Genomic DNA, 21,462 nt, shown 5'->3' with positions numbered 1-21,462 from the left:
CCCTATCATCCAATGTTTGGTGAGTTCGTCTTCCTGTCTTCCTGGCATCTGTACGAGTCTGGATCGTCCTATAACTTCGATACATCTCCTCTGGGTCCCACAACACAAATAAGAAGAAAACAGACGGATTTAAGGTAAGTATTAAGCACTATGTTGTTTTGAGACATTGTGTACATGGATGAAAACGAATAAACCATTTTTATTTCAAAGGCGTGGTTCCGTTAAGTTCCAATTAGGACTGATACTGTGCTGTAGAAGACATAAGTAATGACCATGTTCATTGTATAGACTATACATAGTATCTCTATGATCTAAGACAATCTAAAAGGAGAAAAGACGCGATTCATCATCGTGCGCTCATTTGTCTCGTTCACGCGCTAAGTGGCACGTGCACGCACGCAGACACACCCCGTAAATTACATTTCTCCACCCAAGGTACTTAAATTCACAGGAAAACGAAATCAACACAGGGGATTTTATTCCTAACACACAGTGCATGGATCAGCTTTGTGGAACTGGATCGTTTTCGGGTCCAGTTCCACACAAACGCAAAAAAAACCCCAAAAAAACAAAAACAAAAACAAAAACATGAAAATAAGACACAAGATGGCGACTAATTTAATTCCATCACTAGAATAGTTTGGTGAATCAGTGAAACAGCCTCAACTGACCAGTGACAGACACTTCCCATATGTACTATTTTAACCCAGATTTCTTGGTCGTATTCGGTGATCAGATCTACAACTCACATCTGAAAAGACATAATGATGAGAAGGATAATAGCAGACTTGTTGCACTCCCTCATGGATGACATGCATCATTTTTATCAGCGGTGTGGATTTCCGGCAGCCACTGGAGATGTCATTCTAATCTTGTTTTGTCTTGTACAACAGACGCCTCCTCTCCTCATCTTGAAGTCTGGCTCTAAATATGAGGAGACACAGCTCTGAGACAGTGGAAAACTCATCATAGAGAGGATGTATAATTTTTTATTAAGAAACATGAATTACCGCGACAGACAATATAATTTCAGGACCAACAGACCCTATGCTATAGCACTACTTTAGTTAATAGAGAAAACCAATAACAAGCATGTGAAGGGGGTGTTTTTAGATCTATTAAAACAATTTTACAGTTAATCATGGTATACTACCAATTAGAGGAGTTATAGCTATAGACCAATAAGTAGGCTATATGTGAATATTACATGTGGTATACCACAAGGGTCCTTACTAGACCCACATTTGTTTTTTGTTTTTAATGATGATTGTAGTGTGGCAAATATTTTGAAATGGAATGGAATTGATCATATTTCTGGTGAGAATCGCAGCTATTTTGACAGGAAATTGTGTTGAAGTAATTAAAGATAGAGTAATTGGAGTATATGACAATAACTTTTTTAGAAGTGATGTCAGACCCCAAAATCTTTTGGAAACCTCATGAGTCTTGTTGTGTTGCTTTAATTATCTGTTCAAAATAAATCTCAACTAAACACCTACATGGCTGAACAGTAAAAGCAGCAGCACATTATTCTGAGACTCTTATACTTATATCTGTATATCCAGAAACAATGTCATGTAAGAAATTTATTTTCAGACATTTAAACATTTAATAATAAATAACATCACATTTGTTACCTCCGCCAAGGAGGTTATGTTTTTGCCAGGGTTTGTTTGTTTGTTTGTTTGTTTGTCTGTTTGTTTGTTTGTTTATCTGTCCGTTAGTGTGCAACATAACTCAAAAAGTTATGGACAGATTTGGATGAAATTTTCAGGGTTTGTTGGAAATGGGATAAGGAAGAAATGACTAAATTTTGGTGGTGATCGGGGGTGGGGGTCCCACGGGGGGGGGGGGGCACTGATCAGCCTTGGTGGAGGTCTGCGCTCTCCGAGTGCTTCTAGTTTATGTAAGTTATAGGCTAGAGAGAATGATAACATGCTGCTAGTGATAATTAGAATTCAGTGTGTGTACATAAATAGCATCTCGTTTTGGTGTTAACTAATATGATATTTAACAATGTACTGCATGCATATTGTATTGTGTGATGCAATTTCTCAAGTTACCAAGATATGAGTTTTTCAGCCATATTGCCTCATCTTTGTTAGTTGCTGCCAGATTAGTGAGAATACTCAAGATGCAACTGTTTTCATGAAATGTCATTTGTGCAAATATTACATTGACTTAGTTGTATTGATTAGTTATTTTGTTTATATTTCATTGCCAGTAACCTGTTAAAATCCAATCACATATTTCAAAAGATGGCCCATAGAAAAGGAATATACCATCTATAACAGCTCATACACAGATGGACCTAAAATGTAACATTGTTAATCAGGGCTGAAAACAGATTGAAAGCAGATTTTTCGAGTGTGCATTATTGACCTATTTTAATGTGGAAGAGAAAATACTGCTCATGAAGATCATATTCAGCTACAACACAGAGGGAACACAACAAAAAAGTCATACAGTTGTTGGTCAGTGATGGTCTGAACACTTGAATGTTAGAATATTGACACACCTGATAGAGGTGAAAAAATGTAATAAAGTCAAGTCAATCAGTTGATAAATATTTTCAGCTAAACTTAATTATATGAAATGACTGTGTATGTTACTTTTACATGGAGACAACAACACCAATGATGAACCAAATGGTTGCAACATGCTGGATCTGCCTCCTGCTCTCTGCTTTCCTGTGGGAGCCGGTTCTGTCCAAGGGCAGTCGTGGTGGAGGGTCCAGGGGGAGTAAGGGGTCCAGAGGCTCCTCTAGGCAGCATCATCGAGGTGGTGGTGGCGGCGGTGGCGGTGGTGGCAGTGGTGGCGATGGTGGTGGAGACGGTGGCGGAGACGGTGGCGGAGGCAGAGGCGGCGGTGGTGGCGTCGGCAGTGGCAGCAGAGGGGCTGGCAGCAGAGGGGGAAGTGACTCGTCAGGATCCAGTCGAAATAGATCGTCTCTGACTCTCTCACTTTCTATCATTATTGCAACATTTTCACCAAACTATGTACTCTTCCTAGACAGTATAATATAGATTTTTTTGCCCACTGACTGTATTAGCCATTTACTCACTTGGTTGCCTCTGTGTTTTATCTTGACACTGTATCCTGTCATGTAGCTGTATTTATAATAGAAGGGTAATGTGGTGGACAGTTGCTGTGAGCAGGGTTTTTCGACTGGGTCCATAGCTGTGATAATGGTGTGGTGACTTACATATAAGTAGTTATCTAAAATGTAGCTAAGGTAACCTACTACACTATATTGCCAAAAGTATTGGGACATCTCCCTTTACACACACATGAACTTAAATGACATACCGCTCTGAATCTACAGGGTAAAATATGAGGTTGAATCCTTTGTAGCTGTAACAGTTTTAAGAGTGTATTGTTTTGGAAACTTTGCTCATTCCTCAAGAATTCTTCTACAAAGGCGTCGCCTGGCTCACCGTCTCCACTCTAATTCATGCCAAAGGTGTTCTGTCAGGTGGAGATCAGGACTCTGTGAAGGCCACTCAAGTTCCTCCACACAAAACTCATTCATTCATGTCTTTATGGACTTCGCCCGCACTGGCTCACGATCATGTTGGAGGGGCCATGCCCAAACTGTTCCCACAAAGTTGGAATTATGAAATTGTCCAAAATGTGTTTGTCAGCTGAAACATTGAGTTTCTTTCACTGGAACTACAGGGCCAAGCCCAACAACTGAAAAACATCCCCATACCATAATGGCCTTTCACCAAACTTAACACTAAACACAACACAGTCAGGAAAATACCGTTTTCCTGGCAACTGACTAACCCAGACTCATCCATTGGATTGACAGACAGAGAGGTGTAATTTGTTATGATTTGGTAGAATATAAATAAAACTTGATTGACTGACTGATTTGTCACACCAGAGAATAATCTCCACTCCTTTAGAGTCCAGTGCCTTACACCACTGCATATGCTGCTTTGCACTTGGTGATGTAAGGCTTCGATACAGCTGCTCATCCATGAAAACCCATTCCATGAAGCTCTCTATGCACTGTTCTTAATCTAATATGAAGGCCACATGAAGTTTGTTGGTCTGCAGCTATTGGCTCAGCAAAAAGTCAGTGGCTTCTGCAAATGTGGTATCATGACTTGTGTGAGTATACATGCCATTTTTAATCGGCGTGTTATCTGTAAGCATTATAAGCTTTCTGCATGTGTGTTCACACCATTATTAGCCCCCTGTCCAACCTGAATCAATGCGTCAAACACCATGTACTGAGGGTTAGGGGTTAGGGTTATGTGAAGCAGAGATCTTGGCGTAAAATGATACGCGATCAAATGGTGTTGAATAACACACAAAATGTCGAAAACGCATAGGTATAGCATGCCAAATACCATAAGAACTGGGGTGACATACAACAGCATTTATTGAGATCATTCTGAAACTGTGCATTTCAGCATGTGTTGATCCTGCTCTGTGATTTTACATGATTCACCACTTCATGGCTTAGTTGCTGTTGTTCCAAATAGCTTCACTTTTTTTTTATAATAACACTAACAGTTGATTGTGTAGCATTTCGTAGAACGGAAATGTCATGAATGGACTTATTGTACAGGTTGCATCCTATCACATTACCATGGCTGAATGCACTGAGCTCCTGAGAGTTGACCCATTCTGCAGAAGCAGTCTGCATGCAGGTGCTCGGTACTATCCACATTGTGGCCATGGAAGTGATCAAAACACCTTTATTCATTGATTTGGAGAGGTGTCTCAATACTTTGGGTAGTATAGTGTTATGTTATTGATGTTTATGAATTTGTTACCCAATTCCGTAACTGTGAGTACTGTGATAAAACATGTACGGTTTGTGGTTACATTGTGCATAATGGAAAAATAATTTAATCCAACGTTGTTACAAAAGCACTTAATCACACATAACTAAATAAAAAAAAAAATCACACCAAATACAAAACACATCCTCCGCCTTTTCTTGAGTCTTATAGCGTGGGAGTGACTCTTCTCTCTCTGGACCCTGTCACCTGATGCTTGGTGAGCGCGCCGCGCGTTCTCGCTGGAATCTGCATGAACGAGCGTCGCATCGTCCGTGGCAATCACGATATATCTCCTCTGGGTGCTAAAACATAAGCAAGGAGAAAACACGGATTTAAGGTAAGCATTGAGCATTTTAGGATGATTTGGATTACGTAGGCGTGGGTGAAAATGCATTAAGCATATCTCGATTCAAAGGTGTGATTCCTTTGGGCTTCAGTTCAATACAGTAGCTGTCAGGCTAATTGATGAAATATAGGGAGGTGAACACTGAACACCTACTTGTGTTTGGATTAAATCTGTTGTGTGCAAAAATTACATCAAGAGGATATGCAGAGGATATTTTTCATATTTAACTGCGAATAACCTGCTAAAATCTTACCATCTATTTCTATGGATGGCCTATTACTAAGGAATAAACCATCTATTACCATTCATAATCATACCCATGGTGTAATATTATATGAAGAATGAGGTGTGTATCAAGGATGAAAACTAAAGCAGAAATTGTCAGTGCGCATTTTATACCGACCTACTTTTATACAGAGAAGCAACCTACAGACAACCTAGAGATGTCTTCATCAGGACCATATTCAGCAGCAACAACAGAGATAAGCACGACCACAAAGAAAAATAAAAAACAAACAAAACAACAAAACAAAAAAACAAAAAAATCCTCAATTGTGATCTCAGAGTGGATTACTGAAGATCTAACACTTAAAAATTCTTGTAACATTATCTCACTTGATAAATGCAATATATAGAATCAAGGGTTAATCACAAAAAAGATGCACTCAATTGTACAAAATTACTATATATACAGATTAATTATTTTCAGTTTGACAGATTTAGTTTGTAATGTCACCAACTCACAGTGACATCAGTGCTCTATACACAAAATGCTTCCAGAATTAAGGAGGTAACTTTGCCAAAGCTGGGTCACTAACAAAGAAAAAAAAAAAGTTAAAAAAAAAAATGCTAGTGAGCTCTAGTTTTCAAGATACTGTATCGAATCAAAATATGAAATTCTGTGAGTTAATGAGAGAAATGAATGTATGTGTCTGCACTATTAGTCCTACTACAAAACACTATGCATAATAGAATACAGTCACTTTTCAGATTCTCTCTAATGTAAGATTTATTAATCTATGAGAAGGCTTCAAAAAGCTTGTGGAAAAGAACATAACTAAAAATCATATGCACGGATTTTCATCTCCATGCAGCTGTACATTCTCGTACAAGTGCATTCTCGCTTGCAAAAGTGTATTGACCTAGATGGAGCATATGTTGAAAAATAAACATCATAACTTAAACAGTATTTTCCAACTGTCCTCTTTCCATGAACTTGTTTAACCCCCTTATATGGCCTATCCCCCTATTATATTTCTTGAAATCATTGGTGAGGCAGCACTTTTGACATTATTGTTTCCTACAAGGTAATTTAGACAATATTAGGCAAATTGAAAAATAAAGGCTATTCTATTAATCTTCACAAAGTAGTAACACTTAGTTATTAACTTACAACTGTATATTCTTGTATACATTCTTATTCTTACTAATTTTTATTTATTTAAATCTTAGAGTGTTTTTATTATGTTAAGTGTGTGACAATTGATTATGATTGCTCCTGCTTTAACTCCTGAAATTTCCTGCAAAGGATCAATGAAATTTCTATCTATCCATGTATTTAAGGCATTTTATCTGTGAAGCAAATCATTTCCAAAAAGAAATTGTTGACCGGTGCACTCAGACAGACATAATGAGTTGCTGTGCTCCATTGTTTCAGATGTCAGTGATGAACCAGATGGTTGCAACATGCTGGATCTGCCTCCTGCTCTCTGCTTTCCTGTTTGAACCTGTTCTTTCCAAGGGGGGTCGTGGCGGATCCAGGGGCTCCTCCCGAGGCGCCAGAGCCCGCACCTCCACGTCAGGAACTTACCGAGGAGTGGGCCCCTATGGTGGGACTCGTTCTCGCTTCAGGGTGGCAGGGCGGACGTCCCCGGTGCGAGTGGCAGGTGCAGCAGCAGCAGGAGCTGCGGTGGCTTTGTCAGCAGACAAGTGGTATGCATCTGCCTATCGCCGTGGCAACGGAGACGGCTCAGAGGACGGGCTGGACTACTACAACAGGACAAATTTTTTTGATGCGCAAATGTCAGGGTCCACTCAAAATGGATCTTCTTTCACTCAGCTCGTTTCTATTATTATTGCCACTTTCTCCCAAAAATACGGACTCTTACTAGACACTATAATGTAGATTTTTTTAGGCTAACTGACTGCTTTGGTCTTAAACTGAGACCTGATAACAATATGCAGGACTGGCTCTAACCTGCACTGGAAATATCAGTTAGAGGTGGAAAACAATCCAGAAGACGCGAACACATCACTGTACTGTATGCTTTAACATATGTATTCATCTGACATTACCAGCACAATATTTAGTGCAACATATTGCCTCTTAAAGTTTGCACCTTGGTCATACTGTTGATACTATCATGTCTTTATGACACAGTTGGGGCCAAAAATCTAAACTTTCCTATTTTATTTCCCTAAAGCTTGATTCCTGATTCTTAATAAAAGTGATGTTTTATAAGACATAATTCTACTGCCAAACTAAAATTGTCTATAAATATGTATTTTCATATGTGCACAAACAAATGCACTTTGTTGCGGCACTTTGTGTAATACAAGATCAGGAGACAATCCATCCAATAAAGTTGGACAACCAGCATTTTTCCATTCCTTGAAAGAAAAAAACAACACATTTTGTTGTATTCCAGATTTGCACTTTTTGCATTTAGAGAGGAAAATAAATGTACTTTTTTACTTATTACCTCCAAAATCATTAAAGTTTTTACTTCAGTTCCAAACTGGATTTAAAGATGTTGGTTGTTGATCTGGATGATCTAAGGTGGCAACCAGCTTTCATTATCATCCTGACTTTTTGTGCAATTTAAACCTTTCTTCTATACATTTCTTTATCTCATTTATTCGCCAGAGTTGTGTGAAAACGACAAAACAAACTGCTGCTCTCACTATTATCATGTCTCTGAAGGAAGTGGTGGATGCCCATCACCCATGAAGAACATTTTTTTACCTGCAGTAGACTCAGGAGCAACAGACTGTTCCATATCTATAAGTGCACTCTAATATATAATACAACACTTCTGTACATAGGAAAAACTAAGTTTATTATCACTGTCTTTATGCTAATAAATATCCTTGTTTACACCTTGTGAAGAAAATTGCAATGTCATACCTGAAATAAAATTAAAGTCTTTTATTTACAAAGGATACAGTGTCCTGGTGGTTCTTTACACCATTTAAATCAATCCCCAACTGGTTGAAACACTTGACCACAGTGATGCATTGTATTTTCCTTGAAGACAAACACAACAGAGGGGCCAACAAAACCCCAAAATAGTCTTTGACTCTTAGTTCAGTCTAACATTACTTGTCCCAGCTCTCCTTTTCTGAAGGATCTTATGAAATCATAAGCTGCTGCTGTGTAGTTTGGGACAATGACGGTAATATTTCCTGGAGAAAAGGAACAAACATTTTCAATTAGAGTGAAAGTCATGTATTAATGCAATTAGTATAGGTGGGAGTAATGAGTTACATGTAGGAAACTGTAATCCTTAACAATCAATAAGGAAAAAGGGAATTTTAGTCATGAATCATAATGATGGTGATTATAAAAGGGTTACATCAAATTGTATTCTTTATAAATTTGTATTAAATGGTGATATGTAGATTGTAATATTCATTCTGTTGGTTTGAATCTTTTGGCTGCAAAGCTATGTAGAGATGTTTACATGCAACATCATGTGAAGAATAGCATAAGGAGCTGTCTCTACATATGAAGAGGCTCCTTTTAAGTGGCAGCATGTACTCAATTTCTGAGCACTATTCTTGATTTATTGTCTTGTCTCTTTGTCTCTCATCTGCCAGTCAAATCAACTGCAGTTTAAAACATGTTAGAAAAGCAATCAATATGTAGTCAAATGTAATAAGTTACACTACTTTGATAAAGTAAATTAGTAGTTAAATTACTCATTTTCCTTGAGTGAATCATTACTTTTAATTCTGTACTACTTTTCAAATGTTCAAAAACTCGCTAACACTATGAGTGACCTGAAATAAATCAAATGATCATTGTGTGATATTTAGTGACATCTAGTGGTGATCTTGCTTATTTCACATGCAAAAAAAAACTCCTTTGTTTTGTCTGTTCTTGGCTTTTTTGTTAAGGGAATATTAACTGTAGCTAACACTCAAAAATAGTTTCATGATAGTAATGCACTTTAACTCTCGATACCACCGACTACAAATTAGGAAAAAAGACAAACTGTAGATATAAATGTAGAAATAAACATTGCACAAAGGCACAGTTCTTACTTTCACATGATTATATGCTGATGAAAACATAATTATGAATATTGCCTTCTGCAATTATATCCTCCTAAATACCCCAAAATATTACACATTGAACCTTTAAAGCATGCAGAGGCTAGACATTTTATATGTATTTAGTAAAGCTGCAGGTAGGTTTATTTTGTTTTCTTACCAACTCCAGTAATGGCTTTAACTCGCTGCGTCTTTCCAAGTTTGACTGCAATGCGTTTAAGTACATGATTGATATCATCACTAGGCTCTTGGAGGCCGTACTTTTCCACATAACTGCAAATAAACAAATATATCCAATCACAAAATCACAAAGAAACTACATCAAAGTCTACTCAACTATAATTCAAGAAGAAAATGGATACCTGAATTTTTCAAGCCTGTTCAGAGAATAGAGTAAATAATCAGCAATAATGTCTTCACCCACTAAATGGTCCAGTATATTTCCTGGTAAGAGATGGAAAAAAGTATTTTTTTTAGTATTGTTAAATCTATGACATTAATGTTGCACAAGAAAGAATAATGTTTCACTTACCACATAAAGCTAGCTTCATTCCTGTTTCAACGCTCTCAATCCTAGGAGCCAAGACCCCCGGTGTGTCCAACAGGTGCATTATGGGTCGTTCACACACCTGTGGACAAAGATAGTCGCAAATCTTGATGTTAAGATTCACATACACAATGAATCCATTCACACACAAACAGACAAAAGTCTTTTAAATCCACCTGAATTTTGGTCAGGACTGCTTTCGTTATGCCTGGTTCCCCACCTACTCGAGATGCACGGCCTGAAATGAACATACGTTTATGATATTTGTTAAAAAGGATGTGAATAGTCCAATAGAGTTATGTCATACAAATATGCTAAATTAACGTGTACAAACCTTTTTTCAAATTTGTTCTTCTTAGAGAGTTAATAAGTGATGATTTTCCAACATTTGGCACTCCAATCACCATCAGGCAATAATCTGTATTCTGAATAAAATCATACAAAGGTCTAAACATTAAATATAATCTGTCCACTGCTACTGTAGGAATATGTACAATAATTATTTTTTGTTATAGTAGTAACTTAAAAATGTAGATAAATGCTGTATCAGCATTTATAGGGAAGACATTTACAGAAAGAGTCTAAATGATCAATTATGTATACCTCATCTCTATTAAAACGTGGTTTGTTCTCTATGATCTCCATCACCATTGGTACCAACTGCCAAAAAGATAAACACAGATTCATAATGTATTCTTATTATCAACTATAGATGAATTCCTGTAAATAGTCAAATGTTAAGGGTTAAATTTTCCTTCACCTTTTTGATGTTGTCATCTCTCTGTTTGAGGCAGTCTGTGAAGAGAACATTTGTCACTCCATTTTTGAGTAGCCTCTTTCGAATTCTCTGCAGGGTAAAGGTAAATTGAGGATTCTGCATTAGTTATTTCAAAATGGTGTTGGCAGGTGAGATGGTAGGATGTTCAGACTTTTAACCTGCTGGTGGGACATGTCAGCGAGGTCCATCTTGTTGAGAATTAGCAGGTGTGGTCTGACATCTAGGGTCTCCTGAAACAAAGGGTTTCTTCCAGAGAAGGGAATATGCTCACAGTTAAAGAAAAGGTTGTGGAGGTTCATATTTCATGACACTACAACAACAGTAACCTCATCCATCCATCCATCCATCCTATTCCGCTGATTGGGTACAGGATGCAGGGGCAGCAGCCTAAGCAGAGAAGCCAAGATTTCCCCCTCCCAGGCCACTTTCCCCATTTCACCTGGACCAGACATCAAGGTGTTCCCAGGCCAGCAGAGACATAATCTATAATTCCTTCAGCATGTCCTGGGTCTGCCCTGAGACCTCCTCCTGGTTGGACAAACCCAAAACACCGAAAGAGGAGACATCCAGGAAGCATTCTAACTAGATGCCTGAACCACCTTGAATGGCTCCTCTTCATGGGGATAAGCAGATGGGTGCACTCCTTTTCCCATCCCTAAACCCAGCCTACCTGCAGAGGAAAATCCTAACCTGTGACATGGCCAAAAGTAATTCAAAGGTCATGGGGAGTTGTGGTTCTAAGTGGTTAAATTAGCAGTTAATTTTGCCATTTATGTGTAACTAGCTATTCAACCTACACCTTTTGTGCCAAAAAGGAAAAGCAAATTTCTTATGATTTTGCCATTGCTTGTCTACTGTAATTGTCTCCCCTTTTTTTGTTTGTTTGTTTGTTTGTTTTTTGTTTATCTTGATCTGTAGCTGCCACGGACTTGACCTAGGCCTGTAAAAAAAAAAGTCAAGTTCAAGACTGTAATAATTAAAGTTATACAAGTCAAATTTGACAAAACATCAGACCAAGTTTAGCTTATGGAGTTTAAATTTATATTCTGTTTTCAGTTAAATGTCATATCTGAAAACATTAACAATAAACTCAACTGAGTAGCTTGTTTTTAGTTTTTTTACTAAAACTATTTCAATTTTCCAGTGTGAAGTAGTTTTTCCACTTTCAAGGACAATATCTGCTGTAAATTAACTGACCGTGTTAACTGTAAACTTTATTTATAATATCACTTTTATTGTTTTGCGCATTCTTGGCTTGTCCTATTTTAGTTATACATGATCCAGAAAACAAACAAGTAAACACAAAAGGATATTCTGGCATCGTGGATTTCTATGATGCAGTCCACGTTCTTGAGGTTGGCTTTCATCTGTTTGAGTCCTGAAAAGGGCAGCACGGAACTGTTAACAGGATTTCACTTGTATAATAACTGAACTACAATCTCATACATTTAGATATGACTTTAGAGAAAGCGCTGTCACCTTTAGCCATGTGTCCGGGAAACCAGTGAGCCACATCCCGTCCACCAAAGTCGAAAACGGTCCTAAACTTACCGACATTACGGAGAGCCTGGTATAGTTTCATGGCTAATGTTCAAAGAAATCTGAACCTTAACCTCTATATGCCTTTATAAAAGATATAATCCACCTAGAAGGCACAAAAGGTCTTGTAGCACATTTTGTGCTTCACTGTTTACATGCCGACTGGAATCTACTGTCAAAAACAGAGTTCCGGAAGTAGAATTTCTTCTTCGCATTAACGAATTGGGTGCTGTCGTCTTCTACGTTGGATTTCAACGCACCACTAAAGGAAATAAAATAAAATAAAATAAAATAAAATAAAATAAAATAAAATAAAATAAAATAAAATAAAATAAAATAAAATAAAATAAAACCACACCTTCAATGAGAAGGTGGACATGGTACGTGACAGGGAATATGTGTTCAGACTTTTTTCATACATAGATTTTACGGCATAACAGTTTATATAATGAATGTGGGTGATTTTTGCTGAATCAGTATGAGCAAGCCTTTGAATGCATTCTGTTCGAATACAAAAAGTCAATGTAAGTACAGTTCAGTTTATTGTCATCACCATGAAAGAGACGAGACGTCATTAGAACCCCTGACAGTTGGCATCACACCCCAGTGACAACAGCCTGTTTGCTCAGTTACCCGATCTGCAGTTGGTATCACGATGGACAGATACTTTGCCTAATGCCAGAACCACAGACTCTGACCAGGCACATTTCACAGATTGAGCCATCTGTTTGGAAATATGTGGAAGAGCAATTACAGTAATTATCATATGTGTTCAGTTTTTTTTTTTTTTTTTAAGGTGATCATCTTCTGTTTCTAAGTTAATATTTACATTTGCTCTAACAAGAAATGTTTCCTTTGGAGTTTCATGTTGTTTAATGTGTTCACATACTCAAGCTTTTGTCCACCCTGTCATCTTCATGTTTTATGAAAATAAACAAAATATGTTCAAAAGCTTTTGAGGTTTCTCTATATATAAAAAAAAAAAAAAAAAGGGCCAGATAAAAGTTTTGCCATATAACTTAGTTATCTGCTTGTACTTTGCTTGCAAAAAAATTATTACAAATGTTGGAGATTGACCAACATGTAACAGCCTATGGTCTAAATACATTGAATATAAAGTTAAATGTCAAGTTTTTATTTTGGATATTTTGAGGTTTCAAAAGCACCTAATAGTGATTTTGAGCCCATTGTAGTTTACATGTGTCCAAATAACTCTTGAAGCAAAACATATTTTTTAAAAACAGTTTTAATATATTACCATCATTTGATACTTATTACAGTCATTAGATACAAAAACAAAGACACAAAAAAGCCGGCAAAAATAATTTGGGAAAAAAAAAAAAAAAATCAGGAACATTATAGATGTGATCAGACCATGTAAAATATTGCAGCAGTTACAATTCACCTTGCAAGTGCAAATTTAAGGATAGTTTAAAAGTTCATTTAATCATTTTCTTTAGTAGAATCAACTTGACAATTAGTTTTTTAATGACTGCCTCAAATTACCTGCAGGTTAGAAAAATATCTTTCCAATCAACAGTGTGATACCTGTCTAAAGGTTTAATTTATCTCAAAAGTTAACCAAAAGTTACCGAAGTCATTAACTTTAACTGAAGCTGATTAATGTCTTTAATCAAAGCCAATTTTCTCTCTTAAAGCTTTGAGTTGGTGTGCTTGGATGGACTGATGGAGGAGTAGTGAGAGATAAGTCTGTCTGCTTCCCTCCATCCAGAGAGAACAGCTCCATGGACGGTGGAATAGAAACAGGGATGAGTTGCCTCTCCAGCAAACAACACCTGCAGTGGCTGAAACAAAACAAAAACCAAGGTTTCAATACTACAGTTAGTATTTGTGAGCATGTAACTGTACATTATGAACTCATAGGTGTGTGTTTGTACTGATTGTGCATTCATGTGTATCAAACATATTCATCAGCGTACTTGTGATCCCTTTGTAGGCATTGGCTCCCTCAGATTATCCAGGTCCTGTGCTGAACAGCCTTTGCCAGGGTAGCTATAAGAGCCACATGTCCAGGGGTCATGAAACCACTGAGAGCGCAGGACTCTCGTTGGTGTGATGATGGGGTTCCCTAAACACACAAAGTTATAAGTGCTTTAAATGACAAAAGCTCAGACACCTGCTGATGAAGAAGTGATGGACTCTGAGTGGATGAATGTTGTATCCAAGTGTTTATTCAAACTCACCTGTGAACTGTCGTACAAGTTTTGTTACGGCATGTGTGACCTCTTGTTCAGAAAGTGTCTCCATATACTCTGACTCATGCCCAGCAATCCAGCCACACAAAACATGGCCATACCTGAAACACAAATAGGGTTACTTTAAATTATTTTTCAATTACACCAGAGCCATTGAAGACTTGTGTTTTGTGTGTTCTGACACAAGCCTTCAACCACCTTTCATCTAATGGAAACACAACAAATCGTGGGAAATCTGGTCATTTGTTCATGATTGTAGTCTAACTGTTATTGCATTTGCATTGGTCCATCCACCCTGAAAAGCCCAACCCCTTTTATTTTTTTCTGAAAGGGTCTAGACTGCTATCATGTTGGGTAGAAAACTGCTCATTCAGCTACAGAAGTTAGTTCACCATGAATTTGAGAGTGGCATAGCATGTTTGCTGAAGTGACAGGACCTGAATGGGTAGCCTTTCCTTTGCAGGATAAAGGGATATCATTTGAAATGGGAAAGATCCCTTTACGACATTAAAAGACAGAGCTATGGCATTATTTTCTGTTTATTTTCATTTTTATTTACACTTGTTAAGGCCTTACTTTTGTCTTATATTGTATATGCATTCATGTGTTGGTTGTTGTTGATTGTCTGTTTATTCCTAAAATTCAATAAAATATCAATCTCAAAAAAGTTGTTGTCAAAACAGGCCTAGTAGTTATTTAAAAAAATAGAGATAAATGTAACATTATCACACTACAGTATAGACAAAGGCCACAGAGGTCAGAGCTAAAGCATAAGACATCATTAATATTATGTGGAAGACAGAGTGCCAGTGTCAGTTCTTTACAATGAATGTAATCAGGATGTTTCTTTCTCCCCCTCTCAAAAAATATCAGAAATGTAACCTTGTAAAGCCTTGGTATATTTTATGATTGATCCAATTTGGGTCAAGCATTCTAGATGTTTTTTTCTAAATATAATCACACAACAAGCATGATCCGTGATTGTGTTTCTGATGTGGTCGTTAACCTTTCAGTGGGTTTCAACACAGTGAAGCCGAACAACTTCTTTATCCAGGATCTCTGTACATCTGGTATCTGGTCCACCATGTCAACCTGAATCAAGACAAGACCAACCGTTTGTGTAACGCATGTGCTTACAAATCAAACATGAACAATTTTATTGAAGATATATGCCAGTAGTAAATTATCAGTCAGATACAGTACATGCAGTCATAATAGATTCTATATAAACACAAGTGAAACATCATATACAATACATAAGTCTAACCTGTATACATGTACTGCACTGTACTGTTCAGACCTTGATGATTTCAACAAAACTCACCTCATCCTCCCATAGGAAATAGATGACCTCACAGTCTGCATCCCACCACGGTGAATCAAACTCAACAAATATTTTATTGTTTGTTCCAAAACCTAATCTCTGGACAGAGTGTAGCTTGTGCAGAGGGAGACGAGGATGAAACAAGGTTGAATGGTGCTTCTTTAGGTATCCTGACAAAACACAAGAAATTTTATTTAGCTCACTGAAAACTGCTAGCTGAATCACTACTGTGATATGTTTAAAAGGTATTTACAGAATAAAGTAATAACATCTATTCACAATGTGTGTTGTAGAGAACTGTGAGTATGCAATTTACTATACCTAAAGATACAGTGACTATCACATGATCAGCAGCAGTCCTCTCTCCATTGTCACATTCAACTATCACAGGGGTTTGTTTCTCCTCATTGTTCCAGTGGACACAGCGCACTGGTCGGTTGTAGGTCACTAAACCAGAGGGAAGTTCCGACATCAAGTTCTTGATCAAACCCTCATAACCTCTGGAGGAAAGAGGAATCGGAATGTTAGTTTGACATATTCATGTGTGCTGCAATCAGTTGTTTTACACACCAATCTATGTATGTACAATATCATGAAGTACCAACTTTGGGAATGTACAGTCGAGTCCAGGAAGAGTCTTGTATAAACCAAAAGCCCCCAGGCCCACTTTATCCATCGAGTGGGTCCCATTCACACAGCACTCCACCTTTAACATGTTACTAATTACACACAGTTGCAGAGATCTGGTGGCTGCATCAGTATCTTGGCATTTCTCTGCTGCCTTGACACAAAAACAAAATTCCACATGACAGTCAACGAGGAAGAAGAATAATTTACCTGTCAATATGACTTATTACTAAAAAAAACACTGAAGGAGGCTGTACCTTTGACCGTATGAAGTCTCCAACGCTAGGGAAAGGTTCTCCTCCTTGACTGTGAACTTCTGAACTTTCATCAAGTAGCTCCATAAATATCTGCTGAGCAGGATACATGTCCTCAGCATTCAGCTTCCGACCTGCATGTTACAAAAACAAAGAATGTTAATTACGAGATAAAAATCTGACAATAACCAACTAATATCAGTGCAGTAATGCACCAAATGGTCAGTTATTAGATTAAAAAAATAAAAAAACTAAGTGTATGTGCCATTAAATACAAGGATCGCTGTGAGGGTTTCTGGGTTGGGTGATCTTTTGGCAAACACAATACTTCCTGTTGGTTATATTCGTATCATAATATTCCTATAGTTTTCCATTATATTTGTTATGTTTTTCTTTGTGCTTCATGAAATTTGTTCAGATACAATTTTGTCTATTCAGTCACTTTATGTCCATAGTACTTCCATCTGCATATATATTCATAGCAGCCCTCTGTATATTATCTTCATAGCACCTTCACATGTATACTATGTCCATAGTGCTTCCACTGTATATTATGTCCACAGTCCATCATTTTGACACTGTGTATTATGTTCACAGCACATCCACAGTACTACTTTATCATATACATACTGTAAATACTGTATATTCTGCACTCACTGGTTCAATACGAACTGCATTTCGTTGCCTTCTCTACTGACAATTAAGATGAATCTAATCTAATCTAAAACAGGTTCATTTGCTTTGATGATTGGCTGAAATTTTTTTGACTGACAGTGACCATCCACCTTCTTTTTTATCATATCATATTGTTTCAAGAGTGGAAATCTTGAGTGGTCTCGTCATTTTTTTTTTTTTTTTGTAAAGTAGCTGAGGGCATTCTTGAAAGATCTGCTAACCTGAACTAGTGAAGAAGTTGGGAACCCAAGGAGGGTGTCCTTCAATGTCCATGGCCTGGTTCTCTGGTGTGAGGGCCTCTGGCTCTAGGAGACCATACTGACGTGCCAGGCAAAACACTGGGTTCTCCTCGGACGGACCATGGATCCAGTTTGCACCTATCTCAATGATCTTATCACCTGCAAGGAATACAAAAGTTTATTATTAATCTCAGTTGTCTTTATGCTGCCTCATAAGCTGTTTATGATGATAAAAACAGTCATGTACATTCTTATGACCGGTTTAATTATTGGTCAGATACATCTTTTACAGCTGTCAGAACTAGGTCTGGTCTTAGTTGAGTTTTATAGAGACAGCAACAATAATTATATAGAATCTGATGAAATATTAGCACTCTACTATTATTATTGTGATTATTAGCAATGTTAGCACAAGTGAACAAGTCATATATTTGCAAATATTTTTTAAAATAACGTCAACAATCTGCATATTTTCTCACCCAGACTTCCAGTTTTTATCCTTCCTCCACTTCTTGCAGTTGCTTCAATTATGCGCACATTGTGAAATCCAGCGTTAAACAGTCTTTGTGCCGCTGCTATACCTGATATCCCGCATCCTATAATGACTATTTTAGCGTTTTGGCGCATAGCTAGAGCTTTCTCCGCACCTCCCATTCCCTGTAATTTCTTTTTAACTTTTTTGCACTGGCTCCTTTGACTCCTCTTCGTCTATTTGGTTTCGTGGTGCATCTGTTAAATGCGTCTTTTATGCACGTACAAACCCATGATTTAACATTCTACAGGCTCTCTGTGGTTAATACGGCTCTAGAACTGTCTTCAAGTCGCTGCTATCCGTATATATGTGTGTGTGTTAGAATATGATAGCAGCTTTATCTAATTCTGACCAAACAACTCTACCAACCAGAGCAAAGGTCGCGGAAGTAGCACAGACGGTTTCCGGTGTTTTCAAAATAAATTCAAACGTCCTGTATTTATTTCTGTTTTTTGATAAAATTGTTTCTCTTGAAGGTGTATATAAATGTATATTGTTTTTAAAATATATAAAGACGCAAATTTTTTACCTTAAAATCAATAATACTGTGTTATAATATATTTTTGGACGTTTTTTAATATTATTTTGAAAATCCGTAGTTATAAACAGAGTCAGTACCTCATTTATATTTACTCCTATCCTGCATTTGTACTATTGTCTGAATACTATTTGGTCTCACACTATTTGTATCATTTTGTGAAAAAAGCCGTCCTTTTTTTCTATACATTTGTGTGAATAAAAAGGATGGAGGTGAAACGTTGAGGATGCAAGGGGTCATGGTGAAGAAGGTGAATGATTTTAAGTATTTAGGGCATTTGGGAGGTTTGATTGGAGGCCAAGAGGAGTGTTCAGGCAGGGTGGAATGGATGGAGAAAAATGTCCAAAGTGAGCATCTGCTAGAATTAAAGGAAAGGTGTACAGGACAGTAGTGAGATCAGCGATGTTGATGGTGTAGAGAAAAGCAGCACTGATGAAAAGAAAGGAATCAGAGCTAAAGATGTGGAAATATTCTTTGGAAGTGACAAGGATGGACAGGATTAGGAATGAGCACATCAATGGGACAGCTCAGGCTGGACATTTTGGGGGCAAAGTGAGAGAGGCCAGATCTGTTCTAACTAACTAAATAACTTAATTAAATAAAAATCAGTTAAGGTGATTACTACTTCTGAAACTTTTGCAGAAGGATCCTTAGTCAAGCTGTGCAAATTAAGAAACACACATGCTTGCTGAAGAATACTTTGAACTGTCTCCATTTTTCTGCTTCACTCCATGTGCTGTCTGCCATCAAACAATTAACTGAGTGGTGAAAGTTAAGATACTTAAACAGGAATTAGTAGGCTGAGAAAAAGTGAAACGTCCAAGTCATTACTTGAACTGAGAGGTCATGCACAGGGTAGTTAGTGTGGCAAACAAAACAGGCAGGGGGTATGCTAAAAGGCAAAGTGGCAATAAATCAGGTAAAGCAAACTTACAATCAGGAATATAGCAGGGGCAAAAATCAGGCATAGGTGATAGGTCGTACCAGAGTAAACAAGAGAAAATAATGGCCAGAAACCTTTGGAATGTTTGAGTACAAAGACAATGTGACAGGTCACAAATGAAGGGCTGCACTATAAATACACAATGGGCTGGTGAGCAGTGAGAAACAAATGGGAAAAGAAAAATGGTAGGAAAACAACTGCTGCTTTAATTTGAAGGTAGTGCATTCTTAGATGTCTTAAAGTGTAGTCCCACTGATGGCCACTAGATGCTGGCTCCATAAGAGACTGACTCCAACTTCTCTACAGAAATACTGAGTCAGTCATTTTTCCTTTCACAAGTGTAGTGGTGGGTTTATAAGAGATTAGAGGATCTCAGGGTGGCTCCTGTCATTTGTTTTAGAAATGTCCTTGTGTATTTGACAAACCTGAAAGTTTTAGACATACACTATTTTAGTACAGTCCATGTAATAAACTGCAAGGTGGAGCTAAAACTACAAGTAGCAGTTTACCATTAGTTAACAGTAGCAGAATCACCATCATGTTTCTCATGAATCGAGGATGGAGAGCAAGCTGACACACAATTTTGGAGCAGCTGTAACAAATACAATGAAAGATGCAACAAAGATCTTATATGTCTCTCAGGCTGTCAAATGATACACAGAAACTTTCCTACTTCCCCAAGAGAATAGAAGGGAAGGAGGTAAAGGAGGTGAAAATTCACAGAAGGTTTAGTTTCACATCTACAACAATGAATATCTTACATAACACACCTTCAAGGGTCTAATCAGAGCTGTACATGCTAAAGCTGTCAGGAGTGAAAAACAAGAACTCATAGTGGACTCAGATGTGTACACTGTCCTGGCATCATAATGCAATGCATAATCCGATTTTGTTTAAAATGTTATGGAAATTGATTGACGGACAAACCTTGTCTGATGAGGTGGCAGAGGAAAAAACATGAAAACAATTTTTAGTCAGGAAATGATATTTACCCTGAAAACACACTGTCCTTGTTGTACATACTTGACAATTACACTGAAATATGTTTGACCCATATAAACAATACTGCAATAAAGACAAATGTTTGTACCGCAGTTATTGTTAGATTGTTTACAAAGTAAGGGCACCACACAGAAACTAATGTACCTTTCCTTTTCTCTAAGTTGAGATGTAATTTTGCCCCTGGGGAATTCTGTTGTTCCATTTACTACACTTTCCTTACTGTGATTAAAAAAAAAAAAAATCTATCTATCTATCTATCTATCTATCTATCTATCTATCTATCTATCTATCTATCTATCTATCTATCTATCTATATACATACATACATACATACATACATACATACATACATACATACATACATACATACATATATATATAGATATATAGATATATAGATATATATATATACACATATATATCTGTATCTCTGAGAAAAAGGAGTGGAGTGCATTAAGTCAGTTGTCTGTTGGTCACAGATGCCAGTGGTTCAGAGAACCTTTCCTGTTTTGTTTTATTAAGCATGAGTTATATTTCAAAGTATTTCAACACATTCTTTTGTCTCAAACATCTTTGTTGTGATCTGTAACCCTGAGCTGTGCCAGTATGGAAACTTGGATGCAGCATATGGGGGTGTACACTGACCTACTTTGTATTTTTATGTAATGGAGCTTTTATATCTGTGTTCATCAGTAGGTGGTGCTGGCCTAACTGCACTCCCTCTGTTTTCTGCATATTTGAAATGGCTTTCATACATGTTCAGTTATGCTTTGCAAATAACAGTTAATAAACTCACCTTAAGGTCCATTAAATGGGTGTTAACCCCTG

The 21,462-nt window shown here is 37.3% G+C and overlaps 3 protein-coding genes across 3 annotated transcripts; 1 reads left to right on the top strand and 2 right to left on the bottom strand.

Moving 5' to 3' along the window:
* The first annotated feature begins 116 nt into the window (after positions 1-116).
* sprn (shadow of prion protein) lies at positions 117-8,305 on the top strand. Its single transcript, XM_030155552.1, has 2 exons — positions 117-134; positions 6,803-8,305. Exon 2 carries the CDS (start codon positions 6,803-6,805, stop codon positions 7,268-7,270), a length of 468 nt encoding a protein of 155 aa, XP_030011412.1. The 5' UTR covers positions 117-134; the 3' UTR covers positions 7,271-8,305.
* mtg1 (mitochondrial ribosome-associated GTPase 1) lies at positions 7,602-12,451 on the bottom strand. The gene is made up of 11 exons (XM_030155543.1): positions 12,225-12,451; positions 12,059-12,123; positions 10,904-11,008; positions 10,728-10,814; positions 10,571-10,627; positions 10,302-10,392; positions 10,144-10,205; positions 9,953-10,049; positions 9,783-9,864; positions 9,581-9,693; positions 7,602-8,550 (listed from the first exon to the last, which is right to left on the bottom strand). Exons 1-11 carry the CDS (start codon positions 12,325-12,327, stop codon positions 8,453-8,455), a joined length of 960 nt encoding a protein of 319 aa, XP_030011403.1. The 5' UTR covers positions 12,328-12,451; the 3' UTR covers positions 7,602-8,452.
* Positions 12,452-13,511: 1,060 nt separating this feature from the next.
* On the bottom strand, positions 13,512-18,553 carry paox (polyamine oxidase). The gene is made up of 10 exons (XM_030155539.1): positions 18,099-18,553; positions 17,602-17,778; positions 16,709-16,839; positions 16,430-16,605; positions 16,146-16,324; positions 15,825-15,994; positions 15,507-15,592; positions 14,489-14,601; positions 14,225-14,373; positions 13,512-14,089 (listed from the first exon to the last, which is right to left on the bottom strand). The coding sequence occupies exons 1-10, from the start codon at positions 18,271-18,273 to the stop codon at positions 13,937-13,939; spliced, it is 1,509 nt and encodes a 502-aa protein (XP_030011399.1). The 5' UTR covers positions 18,274-18,553; the 3' UTR covers positions 13,512-13,936.
* Positions 18,554-21,462: the final 2,909 nt, after the last annotated feature.

The sequence above is a fragment of the Sphaeramia orbicularis genome, chromosome 15 (genome assembly GCF_902148855.1).
Source record: "Sphaeramia orbicularis chromosome 15, fSphaOr1.1, whole genome shotgun sequence".
In the NCBI taxonomy this organism is placed as follows: domain Eukaryota; kingdom Metazoa; phylum Chordata; class Actinopteri; order Kurtiformes; family Apogonidae; genus Sphaeramia; species Sphaeramia orbicularis.
Note: the sequence above shows the minus strand (reverse complement) of the source record. Positions and strands in the feature narration are given on the sequence as shown.